The 25,687-nt window shown below is 35.2% G+C and overlaps 2 protein-coding genes across 16 annotated transcripts in view; one reads left to right on the top strand and one right to left on the bottom strand.

The window, feature by feature from the left end:
- ORC4 (origin recognition complex subunit 4) overlaps positions 1–1,187 on the top strand; it is an 87,145-nt gene extending 85,958 nt beyond the window's left edge. For all 10 annotated transcript variants that reach the window (XM_054679026.2, XM_001159493.8, XM_054679025.2 and 7 more), the window contains one exon: positions 749–1,187. In XM_054679026.2, the coding sequence (XP_054535001.1) occupies positions 749–937 (189 nt within the window). In that variant the 3' untranslated portion in view covers positions 938–1,187. The remainder of the gene's footprint in view (positions 1–748) is intronic.
- A 4,447-nt stretch (positions 1,188–5,634) lies between these two features.
- The window catches only part of ACVR2A (activin A receptor type 2A), an 86,759-nt gene continuing 66,706 nt past the window's right edge, over positions 5,635–25,687 (bottom strand). For 3 of the 6 annotated variants that reach the window (XM_009443438.5, XM_024354844.3, XM_063790492.1), the window contains 8 exons: positions 24,875–24,898; positions 21,108–21,251; positions 19,017–19,160; positions 17,855–18,000; positions 16,097–16,211; positions 13,326–13,464; positions 10,286–10,416; positions 7,041–9,369 (listed from right to left, as the gene is read on the bottom strand). In XM_009443438.5, the coding sequence (XP_009441713.2) occupies positions 9,175–9,369; positions 10,286–10,416; positions 13,326–13,464; positions 16,097–16,211; positions 17,855–18,000; positions 19,017–19,160; positions 21,108–21,251; positions 24,875–24,898 (1,038 nt within the window). In that variant the 3' untranslated portion in view covers positions 7,041–9,174. Of the gene's footprint in view, positions 9,370–10,285; positions 10,417–13,325; positions 13,465–16,096; positions 16,212–17,854; positions 18,001–19,016; positions 19,161–21,107; positions 21,252–24,874; positions 24,899–25,687 lie in introns of all 6 variants that reach the window. The other 3 variants (XM_063790491.1, XM_054679023.2, XM_054679024.2) reach the window with 1 other exon arrangement.

Below are 25,687 nucleotides of genomic sequence, written 5' to 3'. Positions count from 1 at the left end.
ATCATGATTTAATGGTTTGTTTTTTTTCATAACCTAATAACGTACCTAACACAACACTCAAGGTTAGAAAAGATATAATAGGTGAATATTAAGGATAAGAGGAAGTAGACAGGAAAGAGCCCTATTAAGATGGGGAGATGGAAGAAGGTTGTGACAGTCTCAGTCAGACTTCTTAGAGGAAACAGGAGCCTGTCCCCTCTCCTCCATGTCCATACTAGCCTGCTGAATCCTTTACTTACAGGATCAGCTGAATATGTCTAGTTGACTCAAGGATCTTTTTCTGCCTCCCTCTGTTACAGCTGTGTTACCTTTTTACATAGCAAAGCAAAAATAGAGACAGACAAAATATAAATGCAAATCTGAGTAGCCTAGGGAATTGATCAGAAAGTCTTATCTGATTCTTAGGTTTTTACAGAGAACTGGAAACTATTTATTAAAGTACTAGGAGGAGCTATGATAGAGAATGAGGCTAGGAAGAAAACCATATTGTATATATTGAATTAAAGTTTGCCGTGTTTACATTCAACAATATATGGACAAGTAAGTGTGCACTGACACTGTTTTACCTGATAATATGAGTTTTCATGGGGTTGTGAGAGTTTTTTTAATCCTATTGATTGTTGTTACATTTTGCTTCCCAGTACTCTGTTCTGCAGCTGACCAAAATGCTAACTGTTCTCTGGGAGAGAACAGGAGAGTTGTCACTCTCCTCTCCTATTCAACCTAAACTATTTCTTTCATCTTTCAGGCTTTTGAACACTTGCAGCAATTAGAATTAATAAAGCCCATGGAAAGAACTTCAGGAAATTCACAGAGAGAGTACCAGCTGATGAAACTGCTTTTGGATAATACTCAAATTATGAATGCTCTGCAGAAATATCCCAACTGTCCTACAGATGTGAGGCAGTGGGCAACATCCTCACTAAGCTGGTTATGAATATAACCAGTGACTTCAACTTTGGCATTTCATTCATACTTCTGTAGAGAACGGAAAACTATTGTCCATTAACATGATATGCTAAACATTCTATAAACATTCTTGTATTTATGTGAGACTTGCCCATCTACTGTCTTGGCTGTGTCTTGCCTTTTAATCATGAACAGTTACATGATTTATAATTTCACTGATTGAGATTACTTTGTAAGTAGCTGTTCAGAAGAATAAAATATGACTGTTTTAGGGACTAGACCATGTGCTTTTTTAACACTTATATATATAATGGTCTATTTGAAGAGCTCACTTCAACCTAACAGCTAGATGTCTTTACAAACCTTAAACCAAAGGAGTAAAAAAAACAATGGTAAGCACTGAAGTATAATAAGTAACCTTTGGTACAGCAGGTTTGCTGCAGTGTTTTTTTCTGTCCACATGCAAATTTTGGATTCTATCCCAGACCCAGGTTTTCTAGTTCAGGAGACTAACCAGCTTAGTCAGAAGATGGTTCCATGGAAGAAAAAGGCCAAGGAGTTTGAAGATTTTTCTTCTAGACATCTCAAAATGTGGTACTCATACCATCCACATCAGAATCCCTTGTAGGATTTTCTAAAATTACAGATTGTTGAGCCTACCATAGGTCAAAAGGACTGGAATTTTCCTTAACAAGTATAGTCATGGCACCACGTAACATTTTGGTCAATGACATTGTATAAAGGGTGGTCTCATAAGATTATACCATATTTTTACTGTACCTTTACTATGTCTAAATATACAAATGTTTTACCATTGTGTTACAGTTGCCTACAGTATGATTACAGTAACATTCTGTACAGTGCTATAGCCGAAGAGTAATAGGCTAGGCTATCTGTATAGCCTAAGTGTGTAACAGGCTATATACATATCATCAGGGTCTGTGTAAGTATACTCTGTGATGTTCATACAGTGATGAAATCACCCAAAGACACATTTCTCAGAACATAGCCCCATCATGAAGTGACGTGACTACCAGAGATTTCTGGAAAAGCACTCCCAAAAGTAATGAGATGTGTATGGCAATGTTAACTGAACCTGTTTGTATTAAAAAGTAAATCCCTATGAGGAATGTGGAAATGTCAGTCAAAGCATTGTCTTTTAAGTAAGTTCCAAGATCCATGAATTAACAGAGGCATATATTTAAAATGAAATTTAATGAGCACTTAGTGACTTCATTTGTTCAAGAATATTTGATTGCCTATTGTGTGCACGGGAGGTTTACAAAAGACAGACTGTCCCTATGCTTGTGCAGCTTACAATCTATTTAACTATTAGAGGCCCTGTGAGATGTAGGCACTGTTATTTACAGATGAGAAAACTAACACAGCAGTGGCAATGCTGGGAATGGCCAACAGGCTTGGAATTCAACTCAGTTTAGCACCAAAGCCAGTGCTATTAAGACCTGAAGTTCAACAGTGGATTCCTTACCAAATAGTTTTTAAAGTATGCTCTAAGGAACAATGTTTTAATGAAATCTTGGATACAAAGTGGAATAAAAGGTTTCTGAGCATAAAGTAGCTCTTCAGTAGTTACAACCTATTCTTTTGCATACATAGCCTTTCCTTCCCTGCAAAAAGTTAAGCCTGCTAAGTATTCAGATCCCTGTCATTTACTTTTCAGCAGTCTCATTCAAGCTAAGGCTTGCATACTCAATCTGTGCCGTAGTCTACACATTTTTAGGGGATATTTCACCAAAATACTTGACATGGTAACATCACTATTATATACTAGAAGCAAGAATTTTACACTTATGCTCTAATTGATCCTTTAAAAAAATTTTCTGAACTATTTGAGGAAAGTATTATTTGTCTTAAAGGGTAACAGCCTCATGAAATGACTTGAGGATTGCAATTTCTTATTAGCTTAAGATGTCACTTAAAAGCTGACAGCCCTCATCTGTCTCATTGGCTACATAAGAGCTGCAGAAGATCCATCAATAACCAAGTACAAAGAAAGATTTTAAGACTAAGTACCAATTGAGGTAAACATGAAACCGTTATAAAGCAAATTTTAAAAAAATACATTAGGAAAAGTTACACAAATGAAGTGTATGCCTATTATATTCCCAAGGCATTTTTGTGGGGAGGAACAGTGCTGCTTGTTGGCCTTTCCATATTCCCTCATACAAAAATGCTAAAATCTATTCGCAAGAGTTTTGAGCTAACTTCGTCTCTTAAATTGCTTAAATTGTCATCAATAAAAACAAATCTGAAAAACCCTAGTTTAAAAAGCGGTTCAAGAATAATGTAAACTTATACATATAGCTTGTTTTCTTCATTTACTAGAGGAGGAAAAATATAACCAAAAAATGCATGAACTCCTGCTTTTCAATCTGATTACCTCAAACTGAAAAGCAGGTGAAGGAGGAATATTTCAGTGTGTTTTTACATCTGTATTCCCTCCAAGTGGCCCAGCAGAAACGGAATTCTTGTTAAAATGACTGATTCTTGTGCATGTGAAAGGCTCTGGGGAATGAATACCTGTTTGGTCCAAACTTACTGTATCATAATGCTGTATATGTTGAAAATGTAATACCTGTTAATGTTCTAAGGAATCACGTTTTGCAGAAAACACCGTAAGAAACACTTCAGTCTTTCTGTAGTTTCCATGCATATTTCACCATGGTTCGCACTCTCATCCTCATCTGGTTTAGAAAGCAATTCAGTTTCTTTCAAACCACCATAACCTAAGTGCTGCCCCATCCTTCACCTTTACCCTAGAAAATCTGAGAATCCATTGGTGTGTACTGCGTGACACAATGCCAACAAGCCTCTGGCTTCCTAATACTGGCAGGACCAACACACATACTTTAGTGGGAATATAATCTGTTTAGACGATAATAGAGGGAAATGCCATAATTAACAAATCTCCCTTCACTCACCACTATCCTCATTCTTGCAGTTGTCAAGGTGTAAGCCTCACTGTAAGTTACAAAGCTACCACTCCCCTCTTTAAGAACACATAGCTTAGGATTGCCTTGGCGATGCGGGCTCTTTTTTGGTTCCATATGAACTTAAGTAGTTTTTTCCAATTCTGTGAAGAAAGTCATTGGTAGCTTGATGGGGATGGCATTGAATCTGTAAATTACCTTGGGCAGAGTATGGCCATTTTCACAATATTGATTCTTCCTACCCATGAGCATGGAATGTTCTTCCATTTGTTTGTATCCTCTTTTATTTCCTTGAGCAGTGGCTTGTAGTTCTCCTTAAAGAGGTCCTTCACATCCCTTGTAAGTTGGATTCCTAGGTATTTTATTCTCTTTGAAGCAATTGTGAATGGGAGTTCACTCATGATTTGGCTGTTTGTCTGTTGTTGGTGTATAAGAATGCTTGTGATTTTTGTACATTGGTTTTGTATCCTGAGACTGTTGAAGTTGCTTATCAGCTTAAGGAGATTTTGGGCTGAGACAATGGGGTTTTCTAGATATACAATCATGTCGTCTGCAAACAGGGACAATTTGACTTCCTCTTTTCCTAATTGAATACCCTTTATTTCCTTCTCCTGCCTAATTGCCCTGGCCAGAACTTCCAACACTATGTTGAATAGGAGTGGTGAGAGAGGGCATCCCTGTCTTGTGCCAGTTTTCAAAGGGAATGCTTCCAGTTTTTGCCCATTCAGTATGATATTGGCTGTGGGTTTGTCATAGATAGCTCTTATTATTTTGAAATACGTCCCATCAATACCTAATTAATTTATTGAGAGTTTTTAGCATGAAGGGTTGTTGAATTTTGTCAAAGGCTTTTTCTGCATCTATTGAGATAATCATGTGTTTTTTGTCTTTGGCTCTGTTTATATGCTGGATTACATTTATTGATTTGCGTATATTGAACCAGCCTTGCATCCCAGGGATGAAGCCCACTTGATCATGGTGGATAAGCTTTTTGATGTGCTGCTGGATTCGTTTTGCCAGTCTTTTATCCAGTTAGAATGGCAATCATTAAAAAGTCAGGAAACAACAGGTGCTGGAGAGGATGTGGAGAAATAGGAACACTTTTACACTGTTGGTGGGACTGTAAACTAGTTCGACCATTGTGGAAGTCAGTGTGGCGATTCCTCAGGGATCTAGAACTGGAAACACCATTTGACCCAGCCATCCCATTACTGGGTATATACCCAAAGGACTATAAATCATGCTGCTATAAAGACACATGCACACGTATGTTTATTGTGGCATTATTCACAATAGCAAAGACTTGGAACCAACCCAAATGTCCAACAATGATAGACTGGATTAAGAAAAGGTGGCACATATACACCATGGAATACTATGCAGCCATAAAAAATGATGAGTTCATGTCCTTTGTAGAGACATGGATGAAATTGGAAATCATCATTCTCAGTAAACTATCGCAAGAACAAAAAACCAAACACCGCATATTCTCACTCATAGGTGGGAATTGAACAATGAGATCACATGGACACAGGAAGGGGAATATCACACTCTGGGGACTGTTGTGGGGTGGGGGGATGGGGGAGGGATAGCATTAGGAGATATACCTAATGCTAGATGACGAGTTAGTGGGTGCAGCACACCAGCATGGCACATGTATACATATGTAACTAACCTGCACAATGTGCACATGTGCCCTAAAACTTAAAGTATAATAAAAAAAAAAGAAAAAAAAAAACACATAGCTAAAGAAAAACTGCATATGCAAATCATACCATATTCATTTTTTTATTTAACTTGGGGATGGAATGGGGATAGCATACATTTTATTTGTACAATATTTAACAATCACTTATCCAAGGTGGGGTTTTATGGGGATTTTAAGCTTTCTGTTAAATACTTGCAGAAAAAATAGCAAGTACGATTTGACAGTAGTACAATAACCTGTGCCCAAAACACAAGAAATACAGAGTAAAGCGAAAATAACTGCTTACCAATATTCTGAGAGGTAACAAATGGGATATGGGTTGAGACTGCATAAAAAACGTACTGCTGGTTGAATATCTGAGGTAAATGATGTTCAATCAAGATGCTACTTGTATCATTTTGCCCATAAATTGATAAATAATTTTATGCATATCATACCAAATGTTCCTAAAAAGTAATCTTTCAAAAAAGTATAAAAGAGAAACTGGAAAGTATCTGTGATGAAGCTTCTTTCTTTAAAAAAAAAAAAAAAAAAAACCAGTAATCAGTTTATTCCACTAAACCACCATCTGGCCATGGTTTTTTTTCCCCTACCACCTGCATTTTACTTAAATGTAGCTGTTACTTAGGGGTGAGGAAATGCAACAGAAGAGATTCTTTTTAAATTTCATGATATGATTCTATATTAAATTCCAAAGGTGTTGGGTTTTTTCCTGATTGTATTTTCAAAACATCACCATGAAAGATAGTGCAAGTTCATGGGACTAACAATCGTGAAGCACAGTCTCTTTTTCTGGAATTCACAAGGTACCTAGAATTCAAACAAGAATCACACATCACATGCTAAAAAAACTTCTAGCATCTAAAATACATACAAGAGCTGTGCAGGGCATAGACTTCAAATAAAGCCGAACACTGGTTAATCCATCAGTCCTATGGCAAGTTGATCATAAAGCATTCCTTACGCGGAGATCTGGGCAAGGTAAAGAGTATAAGTTAGAGCAGCAGCAGTTCTGATGGGTATCAGAAAGGCAAAATACAAGACGAGTCATGAGGAGCACCATACACATGAGGAAAGAGTTATTTGGGGGGTCTCAGTTTGCCCCAAAATAAATGGATCACCATTTTTCTCATTCTTTGATCTTTTTTTTTTCCAGTATCTCTAGCTCAAACTTTTTGTTAACTTGCCCACTCTGCACTGACTGTAAACCAAACACTAAATACCCTGCAAAAGAAAGTTTTAACAAGACTAGGTATAAGGACAGGTAGTCACTGGAACATTCTTATTTTACTGCTTATAAAAAGTTTTTCTATTAATAATAGTTCTCAAAAGAATACAAGTTTTAAAATTGGTTAGCTACAGTTAAATACAATACCCAGGATTTCTAAAAATTTTTTCTAACTTGAAAACATTTTATATTGTGAATAACTGGGTTTAAAAATTTTACCTCTAGTACTCACATAAGCCAAACATTCATCATAATATCCCTTGTTTATTTTTGTTTAACTTTTAAAAAGAAAGTTAAATGTTCACAACAGGTAGAAATTCATCTTCAGGAAATTAATGATTTTCTTGTATGCACATTCTCAATATTTTCCCTTCTTGATTAGTTTTTAAATGGAAGCAAAACCAGATCAAGAAATTGAGAGACCAAGTACTTTGTGAAATAAAGAGGTGAACTCAACATTGAAAGGAATTGCTAGGAATACAATGAATGAGACCATGGGGACACACGTGACAGTTCTGAATGGTCTGCAGCACACAGACGCTATTACTCTTCTTTTCCTCCCTGCTTAAAGTCTGTTGACCTATGTATTGTTTATAAATAACATAATTTACTATTCCCAGAGATTACGTACATATATGTAAAATGTAGTGTACTGTGTGGTTAAATAACCATTTGAAGACAACACATTCACAGTGAGCTCCTGACAGTGACATGTAAAAAATTCTTTTATAAAATTAACATGGATTTTAAAATGACCTGACAGAAATACACAGCATAATACTGGCTATTTGTTGATTGACTGATTGGTAATCTGGAAATTCAGAAAATTAATGTTTTACTTTGGCCTGTATAAATTTGAGGAAGAATCCAATTGTATTCTAACGTAATATTGTTTTGAAAAGCACTTTAGCACCTGCCTACCATCAATTCCATTTTCTTAGCAAGGATAAGGCATAAACTATCCTAAATTAATATCAGTGTTAATTGTAAAAGCAATTTTGGGGAGGAGGCTAGGCTATGCTACCTATATCAACATTGGTTACCTCTAAATGTCATTGCATATTTTAAGTTATACGTTTAATTTGTTATCCCTGATTTGTTTTAAAGCAGTAACATCTGAAATCTGCTTAAAGTTTAATATCTTTATCCTAGGATAATTCTTTACATATCACAGACATCAAATATTACTCTGACAAGATGGCACCAAGCAGAAGTATAGTGATAAAGTTACAAGTCTCATAGCAGACAGTGAGGAATTCTGGGTAACGACACTTCCTGAGGTGATCCTAAAACAGTGATAAAGAATGTCCCACACACTGTTTGGTGAAAAGAAATACACTACAATTTTACATATATAAATAGAAAAAACTCTATTTTAAAAGATAAAATGAAGAGCTTTCCAGTGTCACAGCTCACTTAAAAAAATTTTAAATCATGCTTTAAATTTTCAAATATTCCCCAAACACAGCACACCTAAAAAAAATACTTAGGTAAGTATGCAAATTTTGGGAACTGGATATAAGATGGGGCTTTAAAACATGGGAAGAAGGGGGAAATGACACCATCTTTTCAAAAAACAGCACTTTTTTTTTCCCTACATTACAAGCCAGCACAAGAAATGCTAAAACACTGCTTTACGAATGGCCACTTATTGTTGGCACTAAGCATAGCTTACCTTTTTTTCCTTAAATAACACAGTGAATTTGTTACAAAACATGGATCGATTTATTATTCAAATTTTGTTAGTGTTTTCAATTTTATAATTTAGCAACCGTGGAACTGAGGTATACCTTGTTGAGGGAGGTTAAAGTAATGCTTGGAAGCCTCTTTACTGTACCCCACTTTGATGACTTTATGTACACAGAACAGCAGCACACTAAACATTCACAAGCTGTGTCATATTGGCATTACAATAGTCATTTATAGAAACAACAACAGCAAATGCAATAAAAACAAGTTACCCTTTTTAAAATCTGAAATGAAAAGTTTTTGATTTAAAAAAAATAGCAGTAGTTCATTTAAGGAATTAGTGTCTTCTGACAGACATTAAGAAATCTGATGTCAGTTTTCAAACACTCCATTAGCCAGGTCCAAAAGATCCTTGATTTGGAGAGGGCTACATTCTTCATGTACACTTTTTCAAAAGTTTCTTTATAGAGTTTGCAAGGTTTCTCTTAGTCTCATGTCCTTCACATCTGTGCTGTCGGCAATGCAGTAAGTCTCCCAGAGCAACATTTTTCAACAAAGGGTCTTCTTTCTTAACATTTCCAAGAGACATCCTACTCATTTTACACAGAAAATAAACTGTAAGCAGTTTCTTTAGCTTAGCAGCTCCAGTTCAGAGTCCCATTTCTTAGTGTGCACAGATGGCGCAACCATCATAGACTAGATTCTTTGGGAGGAAAGTCAACATTTGTCACCATTGTGACCACTGTTACAATGTCCTCTGTGGTAATAATATTTGTTAGTCTCTGCATCTGGGTAATTCTTTCACCTACACATCCAGCTGATAACCTGGCTTCTGCGTCGTGATCCCAACATTCTTCAATGGTTTCACAGAGCATTGCCATTCCCTAAAAGGAGAAAAACATATACTCAAACGCCACAGCAGTTTTTGTTTTCTATTAGGAAACAATAAAATTTTCATGAAGAAATGGCTATTTTTCTGGGTCAAAGAAGTTTCTGTCAACATTCACTTTTATTGACTACCATGTGCAGAATCATAAAGAAAAGCACAAAGAGAACTTTTTTTTTAAGCATGAGACTATCACAAGAGGAATTTTTTTAACTCCAAAAAAAAAATCTCTATCCCTTGTTCATAAACCAGGTCATTTCAATGCTAACCCTTCAAATGGACTCAAAAATCAAGGATAAAGGGGACCTACCAATTTTTATTGTTTTCTTAGTTAATATCAGCATTTCTATCTTACAATTAAACAGAAGATCAGAAAGCCACCCTTGGGATTTCTCTACCTGGTTTTAGCCAGGTTTCTAGTTATATTTAGACTGAAATAACCAGGGCAATACTGTTATGTGCCTGGTCTCTAGTTTTAAAGCACTATTAAGACTTGAAAGTCTAAGCTGAAATTAAAAGGCTACAACAAACTCCCATGGAGAGGAGAAAACCTGGTGCTTCATAAACTTTTTAAAATGTTGTCATATTGGAAGTGGTCATCAGCAAAGTTACCCAACTATCCACAGTTTCCGAGTCTGGCATGCCTTTTCCCTGGGAAACTTTCTAAATAGATGACACAATCTTCTGCACAGGACCATTGAGACAAAAGCCCTCTAAAGCTCTGTAACTTTACAATCACCTTCAGGGGTATACAGACATAGCCCTAATTCTGCCTCTAGAACTCTAGAATATCCTGTGTGAAGATCACCTCCCAGAAAATACTTGCAGAAGAAAGAGAAATGTGCAGAGATAAATAATTCCTCTGAAAAGTGTTTTATTGGAATTTCAAATGAAAAGCTAACTGGATAACTTACAGCATGTTTCTGCCAATAATCTCTTAAAACAGGCCTCTTTTTTTTATGCACAACAACTTCCTGCATGTCTTCAAGAGATGGATGCTGGCCAATTTCCTCCTCAAATGGCAACATGTATTCATCTACAGGTCCTGAAAAGAAAAGTAAAATAAATCATTTTCATTAAAATCCTCCTGACTTTCAAACTGGTACAAACTTTCTAAAATATACTCTGTCACCTTTTCCCAACTGTTTACATGCTATGAGGACAGAAGAGAAACAGACTCTCAACTGTACTTATACCACAGTGTGACCAAACTAATGTATGGGAAATGAAAAGGCCTATAATTTGGCATGTAATTCCCTTAAAGATTGCATAAGGAGCTTTCTTATCTAGGTATAAAGGATGCCTATTTCCATCTGCACAGAGGACATAAGGAACAATCAGTATTTGTAAATTAACGTTATATAATATCCCTTTAAGGTACCCATTCCTTACAATTCAGATCAGAATGTTAACAGTGGTGCTTCCAGCTCTGGAGGCTCTAGGTTCAATCTATTATAACCATGTTTATTCTACGGCATATCCAAACCCCCTGCATGCCCCACATGAGGAATTATGCACCTCAGAGTCATACCTCTTCTCTACACTCCCTCACAACCGCTGCCAAAAAGTACGTTTATTTTTTAGAAAATCACAAACAGGCTCTCCAACTAGGGGTCCCAACAAGTCAGGATGTGCCTTCACAGACAACATTAAACAACATAAATAATTCCTTTTTTCTTAGGCCTACTCAGATAAACAGAAAATTGTATTTAGGAGTTAATAATAACTAACATCCAGTAAGCACCTATCCTGATCAGGAACTTTACATATATTACTTACTTCACAGGGTTAAGATGGCAGTACCTCTATTTACTGATAAGAAGCTCAGAAAAGTTACATAATTTGCACAAAGACATACAGCTGTTAAACGGTAGAGCTGGAATTGAACCCAACTCTCTAAATAACTCTGAAGTCTGGTTTTAATCACTGGATTGCCTTCCTTTGACAGACACAGGTCACCACTGAGCAGTATCAGTGACCAGATAGATGTATGTGTGCATAAACACAAATTTTGTGAAGCTCTTGAAATGCACTAAATACTCCTGGATAGAATACAATGAATCATAAAGGGGTCATCTAACTTAACCCTCTTCAAATATAAGAATTATCTATGGCTGGACAGTTGGTCTCTGCTTGAGTACTTCCAGTGACAAAGTACCGACATTCTAAGGTGTCTATTCAACACTTACATGGTGTACAGGCCAGCAACACTGCCGTCAACTGGTAGCTTAGCTTTTAAAAAATGTAGACTCTCAGGCTTCAACCCAGACCTACTGAGTCAGAATCTAAATTTTAACAAGATTCCTAAGAATCTGGTATGACACATTAAGGTTTGAGAATTACTTCATTTAACAAACAAGTAACCATCAACAAATGTGAAAGCACCTACTTTAGCAATCAATGCTCACACTATCCTCTCTACCCCAATTTCTGACTTAACAATTGGGTTCTGACTTAAGAGTCAGAAATGCCTGACTCTGAAATTATTTCATGGCATTTAAGAAAAGTCAGTATCTAGCCTTTTCTTTTTCCAAAAGAACTTCTCTGAAACCTCTCTTCCCCATAAACAAAGCAATTTCTCCCCTAAACTCCTAAAACACATGCTTGTATTTCTTAAGTATTGCATTAACCCAGAAACATTTATTGAATACCTATGTACCGGGGAATGGGCCAGACAACTCACACTTAACTTACTCTAGAGTTAATTGTCCAGGATATATTTTATTGCCCTAACTAAACTGTATATTACTTGAGAATAGGGTCTTGTGTCTCCTAAATTACTTAATCCAATGATTTGTTATGGAGAGTTCATATTAATAAAGTTCTTATAAAATATATTTTCCTATAACATCTGCCATCTAACCTACTTCTGCTTCCATAAATGCACATCATAAATGTCATTCCTCTTAGAGTCAAAACACTCTGCGTTCTTACGCTTCTTCCTAAAGACTTCTAAAATTATTCCAAAATTGCTTCAACTTTTCTTAGGTTTGGCATTGACTCCCAAGCCAATCCCTCAATCCTGGAAGAATGCCCATTTCTGAGCACTCTATTAAATTCCCTTTAATAGTACCCTATATTGAATTTCATATTCCAGTGGCAGTCTGTCCTACAACGAGAGCCTATTACAGTACTCAGAAAATAAAATATTGTTAGTAACATAGGTTACGTTGGTTATAACTTAAAATATTCACAATTTCTTCTATGGTCTTTGACAATCACAGGAAGTTTTTAGGCAATTATAAATTAAAACTTAAACAGATCAAGCTCATTTACATCTGTTTAGGAGTTTAGCAGTCGGCAAGTTTGCCTTATATTATTCAAATCTAAAAATGCTGCAACATACTTGAAGACAGAGTAAAGACCTTACGAAGGAGTACTAAAGACAGTGCTTGAAACACTAAAATAGTTCTGTCACACTGGAAATATCGTCTGAAAATTTACCCAGAAAAATAAATAAATAAAAGCAAATATCTATAAGACTTGAACATGGACTTCAATAACAAGAACAAGTAATAGAAACCCTTTAACCTGGGGGGCAGGACCCATATGACCTTAAAGCAGACCTCTCCCTATGTCTGGATCAGAGTTTCAAATCTAGGTTTCATCATTCACCAGTTTGAGGCTAAAGTAGGCAAACTACTTAATTTCTCTGCATCTCAATTTCCTCATATGTAAAGCATAATAACTACCTCTGAAACCGTTTTAGGAAATAACCTTAAGGTATGTGAAGTGTCCAGCAACATAGCTAGTAATGGTAAAGGATCAATACATAGCAATTCCTTTCCTCTCCTACCCCACCCACTGCTCCCCTGCCTCCTGAATTCTCTACCATCTCTTGGAGTCAATTAAAAAAAAACTGTACTTTAAAATATTACCTTGGAGTGTATCATCCCTTTTCATATATGTGTGGTAGGCATATATATCTTTTTTAAAAATATTTTTTTCCCTTACCATCTGCAGCAGTACAGCGAGAAGCCAGTTCCCATAGGACTAATCCCATGGCGTACATATCTATCCTCAAAAATGCATCCCTTTGGAAGTTTATAGCACCCTCTAATACCTCTGGAGCCATGTACCTCCGGGTACCAACCTGAAAAAGATGTTAAAAGCAAAGAGTACTCATTCATTAACTTTATGAACTAACATATGATTTTGTAAGATGAATCAAAACCAAATGTGGTCTATTACCAGGGTAAGGTATACAGACTATAGCGTATAAATAGAAAGATCCTTTCTGCGTATACTTAAAAAATATATCAACAGACATTATGCTGGTACAGACTTAGAAGTTTTTATGTTCCCCTTTCTGGATGTAATCACAAGAAACTGAACCAATTGTCAGCTGGGAGAAGGATGCTGCATACTTTTCAATTGTACCTTTGCATACTGTTTGAAATGTAGCTTTAAAAAAAAAACTTTTTTTGAGGTCTTTTCTCTGTATTAAAAAAACTAATAAAATGTTGTAAAAAGAATTAGCTAAGTAAAGGACAGACTGACGTTAAAAAGTTCTATCTGTACAAAATCTATGTATTTGTTTATTCATAAATTCTTCTGTCTTGGAGTCCTTTATTTATATCTGTCCCCAACAATTTGGTATTTCTTAGTACTGTAACTATGGTTACTAAGCTAGTACAGCTAGCTTTGGTTGGTGCTTGACAACATTCATATATGAATGCTTAAAAATATTTGTGAGATAGCTGGGTACATCACAACATACTTGCGACGTATTCGAACTAGAGAGTAGTCTAGATATTGGTACGTCCATAACGCTCCATCCTTAGGTGGCTATAATCTCTACCCTAGACTAAAAGTTGGGCAATTTATGCAAATATACATGTAAAGATTTTTTTTAAGAATAAAGACAGATCACTAAGACTAAAGTTCAAGGAGAACACATTAAAGGGAAAAGTGGCTCTACTTTTAAAAAATTTACTACTCAGAATAATTATTTTAATTGTGCTATCAGTGAATGTTTCCCTAAAGCCTACTTTTCTCTTACAGGTAAATGTATGCCATCCAAGGTACCTACCTCTTTTATTATAAGATTATGGTTTATTTACCATGTTGACATAAAATGTTCCCTCTTTTATATGTGTTCTTTGTACTATATAAAATGTGCAATAACATGCAAGTCCCTCCAAATATTTCTGAAATTTTCTGGTCCATGAAATCTAAAGTCAAGGAGTCATTACTGTAAGCCAATAATTTTTAACTAGTCATAAAACCCAACTGTGAAGGAGTTAAAAATATGACATGAATGAGTCAGAAATTTTTTTTCTCAAAAAATGAGGGAGGGCTTATGAGGTACCAAATTAAGAATATGTTCCCAGAATTTAGTCTTATGATAGTCTATCATTCAATTAGCTTAGAAGTTTGTCCTCAGGCTTCCTACACAATCTTGGTAGTATTCTCCACAAAATTGCCTCCATTCCCATACACATTTGCAGTCAACTTTTCTAGAGCTATATGGCTACTGACCATTACCCCAAACTACATTCTTAAATAGTCAATACTGCCAAAATTGGTGGTGCCATGACATTAAAAACGTGTCCTCAGGAACCAATAGGATATGCTGGGGAAAAGAAACCTAAGAATTAGTTGGCCAAATAATTTACATTATATGAAAGATGAAGAAATGATAATGTCGAAGGCCTGAACCATTTAGCTTTGTAGAAAATGTCACCTTTTAGGTTGAACTGGTTTCCCTGATTAAAAGGTGATCTTGGCTGGGCATGGTGGCTCACGCCTATAATCCCAGCACTTTGGGAGGCCGAGGTGGGAGGATCACTTGAGGTCAGGAGCTCGATACAAGCCTGGCCAACTTGGTGAAACCCCATCTACACTAAAAATACAAACATTAGGCTGGGCATGGTGGTGCATGCGTGTAATCCCAGCTACTCAGGAAGCTGAGCCAGGAGAATCACTTGAACTTGGAAGGCAGAGGCTGCAGTGAGCCAAGATCATGCCACTGCACTCCAGCCTGGGTGACAGAGCGAGACTCTGTCTCAAAAATAAATAAATAAATAAAAATAAAAGGTGATCTTGTAGGAATGAAAACATCTTTTCCAGCCTCAAAGTTTCTGAGAATAAACTGTATGGATAATGTTCTTTTCCCTTTTGGCCTTCCTAGAGGTTCCCATTACTAAGATCTCTGTGCATATGGATATATACAGAGGTGTGAAGAGTTACCTGATTCAGGGGTTTACAAGTGCTCTGAACTCTGGAGAGAATTTGGAGAAAAGCCATCAAGTTGATTAAAGAAATTAATGAAGCAATAAACAACAAGAAGCAATAAACTATTATTGCACGGGAAAATGGACAGGGAATCTTAATGCACTGTAGTAAGGACAGTGACTAATTATTCTTCCACTCTTCTTAAGATGGTGAAAGAACTAACAGACTAAAACTACGGAGTTCATACGAAGAATTCCCTAAGAATGAGGTCTGTTAAAAGGTGGTGGATTATTCTTTGATCAATTTTTCAAAAAGAATCCTATGACGTGTGTCTAAGGGTTGCTTTACGAAGTGCTTGATCTAAATAAACCACCTGAGTCCTCTACCATCATATGAAAATGTCTTCCTCAGAAACTTTAACAGGTAACTCTATTAGATGCTGATTTAAACACCACAACAATTTTAGACTAATTCAGTCCTGACATGCCATTCTAAGAAAATATGGAACAAGTTTATTTTTTCTTACATTTTATAATCATCATCCTTACCTGTCCATGGGTATCGCCTGCAGACTTGCCAGCCTCAAATTTTAAGGCCAACCCAAAGTCAGCAATGCAAGCTGTCAGGTTGTTTTTCAACAGCACATTTTTACTTTTGATGTCCCTTGCAAATAAAAAGAGTATTCAAATTAAGTTTAAACTAGTTACCTTTTTAAATTTTTTATTGAAAGCAGAAAAGGGGGAATATGTACACTATGAAAAAATACTTAAAATTATGAAATGCAGAGAAAGGGAGACAAACAAAGCTCAGAGCCCCATGCAGCCTTAAACACAAGAGCACGGTGACAAACCCCTATTCATAACATGGACAATAAGAAGGAATCCTACCTATAAAGCAGTTATATAAAAATCTGCCATACCAAAAAGATATGTTATCTATGTCACCCACCTACCAATCATAAAACTACTGTTAAGATAATATCTCAGAGTTCTGATTTGCAAACTCGCATAGAAACAGAAATTTTAAACCAAAATGAAGAAACTTTTAAAAAATAGCTGAATTGGGGCCTTCTGCTTATTGGTAGAGACCTACATTTTAGAATAATCCCTTATTATAGAGGTTCTTATATTCTTCCACCTGGTTGTAGAAAAGCATCTTATGGAATGAATAACAAACTTTTTACCATAAACATACACTGCTCTAGCTAGATCCTGGTGTTCTGAAAAGGGTAACAGTTTTAAGGCAGTAAGATATCCTCTTCTACACACCTGTCTCAACTGGCTCATCCTAGAGATTACTATACCCTAGTTAAATACATCCATGCCAACGACTAGTGGTTAAATTTATGTACAGACATATAGACCAATAATGGGATACTGAACGCACAAGTAGACACTCCCAAATGCTATAAAAGCTAATCGATCTTAGTTTCAAAAGACTTTCAGGCCCTTAATAACTTTGGGGGTCCTTAAGGATTAATTCCCTATGTGACCAGGTAGGGCAAGGGAAAATCGAAGACGAGGCCAATAGACTGCATGTAAGAAAGTGAGAAGAAAGAGTTATTTCTGAGGTAGACGTCATTTAAAGTTTGCAAAATCAGAACCTAAATTAGAGGCTGACTTACAATAATGCCTCCCAGCAACCTAAAACATCGCCTGGTGGCACTCAGCTAAGTATCTGTTCTGTGAATCAGTTAATGCCTACTTTTCAAACAACCATCTTTAAATGGAACACAAGACAACAAACTGAATCCCACGTTCAAGAAAATTAAATACATGGCAAACTGAATTCCATGTTTAAGACACAATCATTTTTCCTTTTGCGGGCATGACAACTGTTGGGTCTAAGTACTATTTCTTCACTGGACAACTGTTTTAAGTGATGCCTCCCTTTAAGACTTGGCTCAGGGTAAAGATAATAAGGTCATTCAAAAAACAAGCAAGGAAGACATTCAAAGTCTCTCCTTCATTACATGCTCTTGGATAATAATCCCTATTGATAAATCATGTTTTGAGGTAAAACAAATGTCTTTTTCCTTTGAGATCGAGAAAATATAGTTTATTTTCAATCATGCTTTCAGAAATGAGATGAAGTAGATCATTAAACTTTACCAATAATGTTAACATATACATTATCCAAAATACTTCCTGGCCAATCTCAAAGCTAATTTTAAAAAACAAATGAAAATTGACTGTCTTGTAAAGCATGACTGCATAACAAACGAAAAATTAAAATTTACCCAGGGGCTTAAAAGTTTAGTAAATATATACTCAATTATCTGGGAAAACAATATAAATTTAGTCTACCTGTGAGATATGGCAGGTTTGTGGCCATCTTTTAGGCCAGGTATATCCTCATGTAAATATGCCAATCCTCTAGCCATGGTTTCTGCAATATGACACAGTTCATTCCAAGAGACCACATTAGCCTTAAGAAAGTCTGATAGTGAACCCTAAAAAAAGAGGGAAAAAAAGAAACTTATGTTCTTGACAAAGGCCATATGTATAAGGAGACTTTTCTTTTTACCTATAAGAGGTTGTGAGTTTCCCTTTCAGGGAAAAATAATATCCAAGAAACAATCTTTCTGGAATGGTTCAAATGGTTCAAATTTCCTTCCATTTCACATTAATAAACATTTGACCAGAAGGAAATACCAGAGCTTTAAACTTTTGTTACAAGAATAGTCAATTTCCACCAATCTATAAGACAAGTTTTTTTTTTTTTTTAAAGACTAGTTGAAAATCTAAGGTTCTAGAAAATATTTTAAAAGTTAAAATATCCTGACTATAGAGTTGTTATATCATGGGACTAGCAGAGCACAAAATAACAACATAAAATAACAACTAATATGTAGAATATTCCTCTAGATTATTGTTGTCCTTTAGGTCAAGATAAGAGAAGTAAAAGAACCACTTACATTTCACAATGATGAAACCAATTACCAAAAACATAATTTCCTACTTCATTAATGGTACTTTCACACTGACTCTAAAAGTAGAAAAATTGAGGAAAACTAGCAATTACATTTTGGTGATAATTACCCCGCAAGTTAGTGACAGATCAAAGATCAGATAAATTTCCTGACTTTGGTTTTGTCACAAGCAAGACTGATTAAAACTTAAAAAAATGGTTCACGTAATCAAAATGAATTGTAAATGGTAAATGAAAATTACTAAGCATTACCTACACTAAAATAAATGTTTGTAAGAGTAATTACAGCACAAGAAATAAGGAACAAAAGGGTGGTTTATATGAGTAGAGTTTTAGGTTTAAAAGTTGCCATCTTTGCTCTTTTATTAAAATAAACTACCTTTTAAAACATTTTTATTCAAGAATGATTTTTATTTTCAGGTTAAATATTAATCAACTATAAGATGTCTCGAAAAATAACTCTGAGGGATTTATAGCCAGCATTAGGTAGGCAGGCCAACTCAGACTTTACTAAAGTAAAACGTTAAGTAGTTTTACCTTTTCATGAAATGCTGTGATCAGCCAAAGATCCACATCAACACTGGTGCCTCGTTTTTCTGCACCAATGAACTGTAATATGTTCTCATGCTTCATTCCAGGCAAACTGTAGACTTCGTATTCATTTTGCCATGACTGTTTGTCCTAGAGTCAAAAAGAAAGAATAGTAAGAACACAAGGAATACAGGTTTAATAAACCATGCATAAGAGATTACTCAAATAAGTTCCAAAGTAAAACAAAACAAAACAAAAAAGTCTTAAAAATTTTTTTGTTCTGTTTTGTAATAAGAAAAAGCTCTGACAATAGGTTAACAAATTTATACGAAATGCCTGCCCTTTCCATTCCCTCAAAACGTACTTTTCTGTGTTTCTAGTTTACAAACACAGAAGGTGATCGGAAATGCTGCATTCTGTATCTTACAATGGCAACACATAAGTTACTGCAAGTATTACACTGTAATTTCATCATGGTGAGAAGTTACTTGTGGTACTATTCAGAATAATCTCCTTGAAAGATGAAATTCCGGCAGAATGACTTCCTCTAAATAGAAAACTTCTTCTTTTCAAAAACTAACATAATATCAAACATCCTTCAAAAAATGTTTAGCATACCCTACAAGGTCTATGAGAAAGCAAGGGGCAAAGATATGCAATGCAATAATTTAAGACACCATATATTCACTTGTGCCTGCAAGCAATCCATGTCTACTAAGTATCTACTTATAAAAGATTAGCTTCTTTTCACTACTAAAAGACAATAATAGTGAGAGGCACTATGGCATAATGGTTAGAAACCCTTAGAAACTCTCTGCATCCAAACTGTCCAAACTTAAATCCTGGCTCTCCCACTAACCTCTGGCAAGTTACATAATCCTTCAGTGTCCTCATTAAGTAGAAAAGGCATTGTAGTGTCTGTCTTATAGAATTGTTGTATTATATGTTGCACTTTATGTACATGTGGGTAATATACGTACACATATTAGTGAGTACTCATATATGTAAAACACCCCTACCTGACCCAATAAAAGCATACAATAAAATGTTAGCTACTGTTGTTGCTGTTGTCGGGCTTGTTAATATCATCCAAATGCCTTTCTCTGAGCTTTATGCTTCCTTACACATGGAAATAATTTCTTCCCTTATCTTATTTATGAATCTTGGCACAACAGAATACACTGTCTCTCTGAAAACTAAACTGTGGTTTACAGCTACCAAAAAAAAATGTAATACAGTTCATAAACTCTATGTAAACAGTTTATAGACTGAACAGAGGAGGTAAGATTGAACAGAGGAGGTAAAAAGGTTAAAATCTAGGTATATTAAGACAAAGAAACTGCTTATATGATAACTTTGGAAAAAGAAACATCCACTCTCTAAGTATGGTGGTAGAGCCTGCAACACCAAATCCAGCCAAGACGTCAGTACCAAGGATATCATGAGCTGCCAGGGTATATAAGCAAGAGATGGGGAAGACAGAATCATCATAAATCTATACCACCAACGGAACAAAACAAAACACAAGAATAGCTCAGAGGTACATTAGATCAGAGTTTTATGAGAAGTCCAGCCAACCTTAAAAACAATTCAACAGTAAACCAATTATTTGAAGTCTCGATTGCCTCTGAAAATGCATCAAACAAAAACTGAAATAATTAAACACTCAAAGTAGAATGAAAGTAAGTCAAGTCTGGTGATATACCTCTAAATACCAATTCTAAAACAAAGTATACTGCTCTTTTGTTTTTTTGTTTGCTTTCTCTGACAACGTAGGGGGATATTAAAATTTAACCACTCAATTAGACTTGTTTATTGGAATCTTTATCTTTATTTAACATTTCTATAGAATTTTCACTGGCAAAAGATCTACTATGCATTCATTTAATTCCACCACTCCAGACAAACATAATGATTGTTATACTAACAATTCCATTTCTCAGATGCAAAGGCAGGCATTAAAAGAGCTAACTGCTTTCCCCAGTATCACAAAGAACCACCTTGGTACATACGGCTTCTGTTTTGAGACTATTTCTGAGTTATGATGACCTAGCCATAAAACATGTATGTAAGATGACAAAACTGCAATAAACATACCTGTATTGGAAATATTTTGACAGCCACATATTCGTTAAGCAACTGGGCTTTCCAGACACAACCAAATCTTCCCCTTGCTTTCACTTCTAATAACTGCAGTGGTTTCAAACCTAGTAATGGAGAAGGTGGGGGTGGTCCTGGGTCCTACAGATAAATAATAATAATACTATAAATAAGCAGAACATGACACACACCAACTCTGAAAATGAGAAAAAAAGTGAGTATACTGAAAAGTCAACTGACAGAAACAGTAAACACATATGAATGACATTAACTTCAATGTTGCCATAATTAGATTACTAATTATCTATAGTGATCACAAGGCAGGCAACCTGAATTCAGAGTTTCATAATAATGTTCAGCATTATTGCTATATATGTACCACAGGAGAGAAGATCTAAAATCTTTCTGATCAGTCTCACTAATATTCCCCACTAAGATTTTCTGTGAACTACGAAATACTCCTAACAATATTTCATTTGTTTCATCCAGTGTGTACTTCGAGGAGGATGATTTGAAAAGTGCCAGAAACAGCAAATTATGACTATATATCAGCAAAAACCTCTCCTGAAGATCTATTACTTTCTCCAGTGACTGTTTAAATTTTTTCTTCATTAATCTCAGAGATACCGGCAGTCATTCTTAAACACATTGCATATAGGTATATCAAATACAAAGCACATACAGGAAATATGTAAGTAAATATTTCTTTAACCAAACTGGTTCATTCTAATTTTAAACATATTAACAATTCATCCCTTTGATCTGAGATAAAAAATCATTTGTGTTCTGGAACTGACTGACTGGCAAAGAAGTACGAATAAAAATCCAGAAAAGAAGTGGTCATCATAGTAGATAACAGGATATGGTAAATGAAAGAAATGTGCACTGCTATAGTTTTTTAAAAATAGAGCAAACATAATATATAAATAGGAATACAGCATCTACAAATCACAAGGAAATCCTATCAAAGCAGAATGCAACCCTTCATTGAAAGCATTCTCTCAGTTCCCTATCTGCAACTAAAGCAAGATGCAGGAAGCCTTTTGGAAAGCTTCCAGAGAAAAGCAACAGAAGGGTTTGGGGGGCTGCATAATGAGTATTTTGAGGAGGAACTAAAATTTCTGTGGCAAAAGCAACTGATATGATGACACTGGGTGGCACCTCAGACACTTGGAAATGGTATGTGATCCCAGATCAATGCATCCTCTCTGCCTTTCTTTTTATCTCTTCTTCTAATGCCTCAAAGACAGTTAGTGCTTTCTTTAGGCATCACTCAGCTCACTGGTGCCACTCAGGAGTTTTAAAAGTTTACTGTGTACTAGAAAGAACCTCAGCAACAGAAACATTGTAAGGTGTTATGTAGGAAAAACATGCAATTTCTTCTTCTAAATGAAACCATCTTTATAAAATGGCTTTAGAATTCCTGTTTAAACAGTAAGATAAAACAAAAGACTTCTTGTGACTCATTTCAAACTCAGACTTTTTTTTTTTTTTTTTTTTTGTCTACAAGTTGCTTGTCCTTCCCACATTCAAAACATGAAAGAACATTTCTGTTTAGCAGAGTGACGGGTCAAGGAGGTCAGATATAAATCTTATAGGAAGGATGGGCTCTCAAGTGTGATTCTCAGTGGAGGGGACACAAGAACCTCTAGAGAGTTTTTATTAAAAACTACACCCTCCCTCCCTCATTCTTCAAGTGATCATCTCTATCCGAGAGATTCTACTGATCAGAGCAGACTGCTTATATGAATGTGGAGACAAGAGAAAAAAAGCTTGAAAACAACTCTTCTACAGGAAAGGAAACCATTCAGTCCTCAAGGGCAAAGAGTTATTGTATAACTGCATAAAGACATATTTAAACTAAATAGAAAATGTTAGAAAGGTAGAGAGATAGGTTTCAAACCAGAGGGGATGCCAAAAACTAAAAACTAAAGTATGCAGAAAATGGCTGAAAGCTGAAGAGGAAAAATAACTAGGTAGAGGGAATACAGTGCTAAACTACAATATTAAGATTTTTAATAGCTTTTATGTACACTGGTAATGTCTCTATAGTTAATCTACACATTACCCATTCTCTGTTCTAAAGGACATCAACAACATGAATATGATTCAGTCTATAAGATATAGATTATTTAATCCACAATTAATATGTCAGCAATTCAAACTATGATTTTAGTATAACATTAATTTTAGAAAACATAATAATTTTCAATATCTACATTTAAAAAAAAAGTTCATTAAATGTTTTCCAAATGCATACACTTCAAGTTCCCATACATTCCCAAGGCTCTGTTTAACAAGTTTCTAAGCTATCATTATTTCAGAAAGAAATAATCTTAGATCACCCTCCTACTATAATTTATTCAATATTGTATAGTAACAGCCAGAACAAATATTGTTGTCAAAATTACTTAAAAGGTAAAAGCTTCAATTAGAAAGAATACTGGTCAATTTCGAAAGGGTGACAAAAAGGTCTACAAGGTCTTCCTGTAGAATCTCAAAACCTTTAGCAATGACATGAGCTTTTCAAAAATGGAATTTTAAATAATATTCTTTAATACTCAAAGGATTGGGTTCAAAAATGAGTAACTGTAGGACAGATTATAAAATCTCTAATCCTTTTTAAATAAAAAATTACTAGAATGAAACTTTAAATTCATCTCTAAGTTTCACTCATCCTGTAAGAATAGTAGAAATGATTTTCAATTAATTGGCATCATTAATTTATTCACAAAAAAATCAATACTTGATTCTAAAAATAAAAATGTATACCTTTAAAATATATGAGCCCCTGGGAAGACAAATGTAGACATAAATTTCAAAATGACAAGCAATTTCTGATGTCATACACAAAATATGGCTTTACCTGGCTACATAGAGAAACCAATGGGGAGCAGAGAGGCACCTATAAGGATTTCAGAATTCCTAAAAACTTCCCTAAATTTCCAGTTCTCTTACAACATCCATGCTATTTTGCAAAACTAAAAAGATATGCATTCAAACACCATTCTGATTACATTTCTTCTTTACTCATTTATATGTGAAAATTATGGTATCAGAAGACATCAGCTTGAGAACACATACTGAAATGATAACCTGTAAAAAGTAATCTCCTGCCCCCAAACCACTACCCAATATCATTACTATAACCAACAGTGGAATAAATTATTAGAGGTGGGAAGCTACAAAGTCATCTCTGATCATTTTACTTATTCTGAGTTCTCCATTTGAAGGGTGAATTTTAATCTAATTAAACGCTTAAACCTCAGATAGCAAAATATCATCAAAAGTTATACTTCTGTAGCTAGTTCATTTGCTAAAGATGCCAAAGATGAAGCTATCTAAAAATATCTATTTCACATTTAAATACAATGGGCTGGATTAGAAAATCGACCCCTGTTAAAAATGAACACATGCTGACATTTAAGCTAATGACATATAAAAATTAACCAACACAAGGTTTTTGAGGCGAATGGAGCCGTTAAGGTGTTAACTTCTAATCAAGTAAAATGGTTTTTTCTACATCCTACCTTAAATAAATATAAATACTCTCAGTCTCTTAAAACTAAAAGCCATTCCTAAGTCAAATCAATCACGTTTTAATTATAAAAGCTGGGTGAGGGAGAACCCTTTATGACATAAATATATAAATTATAGAGGATGCACAGTAAAGCAGTAACAACAACAAAAATCTAAGAACAAAATGTTTAGTATGCATCCACAGAAAGTTCCACAACCATAAAACAAACATCAATGCATCTTACCTCTATCATTATATGAAAGGCGTGCTTGTGAAGAAAAAACACAGGCAAAAGAAATTACGATTCATATCCAGAATGAAATGAAAAATGACACATCAGTTACAAAAGTGAAGGAAAGAGAATAATGGTTTAGTATTTTAAAAGTTGGCAATGATCCAAAGTTTTACATTGTTTAAATAAAGATAGGGAACACTTTCCTTATAAACAGAGGAAAGTAATATCAAAAAGAACTCCTTAGATATGAGAGATAGGTGGTAAACAAATTCTTGACACCAGTTTAATCCCAAGTTAACTGATCCAATGACTTCATGCCTGCAAACAAACTAAATCAAGTCTTAAATAATGATTATTTATTTTTCTAAGAGCCTCTAGAGTCTAAATTATAAAACAAGGAATTTACAAATTGGAATTGCCTTCTCGACACTAGAGGGCAGTATTGCCTTTAGCAAAAATGAGCTAGCAGCCCTAACAAATTTATATATAGCTAGAAATCAGTTTCTCAGACTTTCTGATAGTTGTCTTAAGAACCTCTAGAATTTCCTATTTCCTGAACTGCCTCACTTCCCTTTCATGGAAGACAGAATCATAATGGTGAGACAGAAAAATGTTTCTGGTGGCTATGTGCGTGCACCATAATACACCATGGCAAGAAACTAAGACAGGAAAACAAGATCATCAGAATTAAGTAAAACATAGTGACAGAATATTATCAAACCTACTTGCCCAGCACATCAAGGTGAAGCAGTTAAGCAGAGGTGGCCCTGGGAACAAGTAATCACACATCTCACATTCTAAAGACACTCAGACACTGATAGA

The sequence above is a fragment of the Pan troglodytes genome, chromosome 13, assembly GCF_028858775.2.
Source record: "Pan troglodytes isolate AG18354 chromosome 13, NHGRI_mPanTro3-v2.0_pri, whole genome shotgun sequence".
Taxonomy (NCBI): Eukaryota; Metazoa; Chordata; class Mammalia; order Primates; family Hominidae; genus Pan; species Pan troglodytes.
Note: the sequence above shows the minus strand (reverse complement) of the source record. Positions and strands in the feature narration are given on the sequence as shown.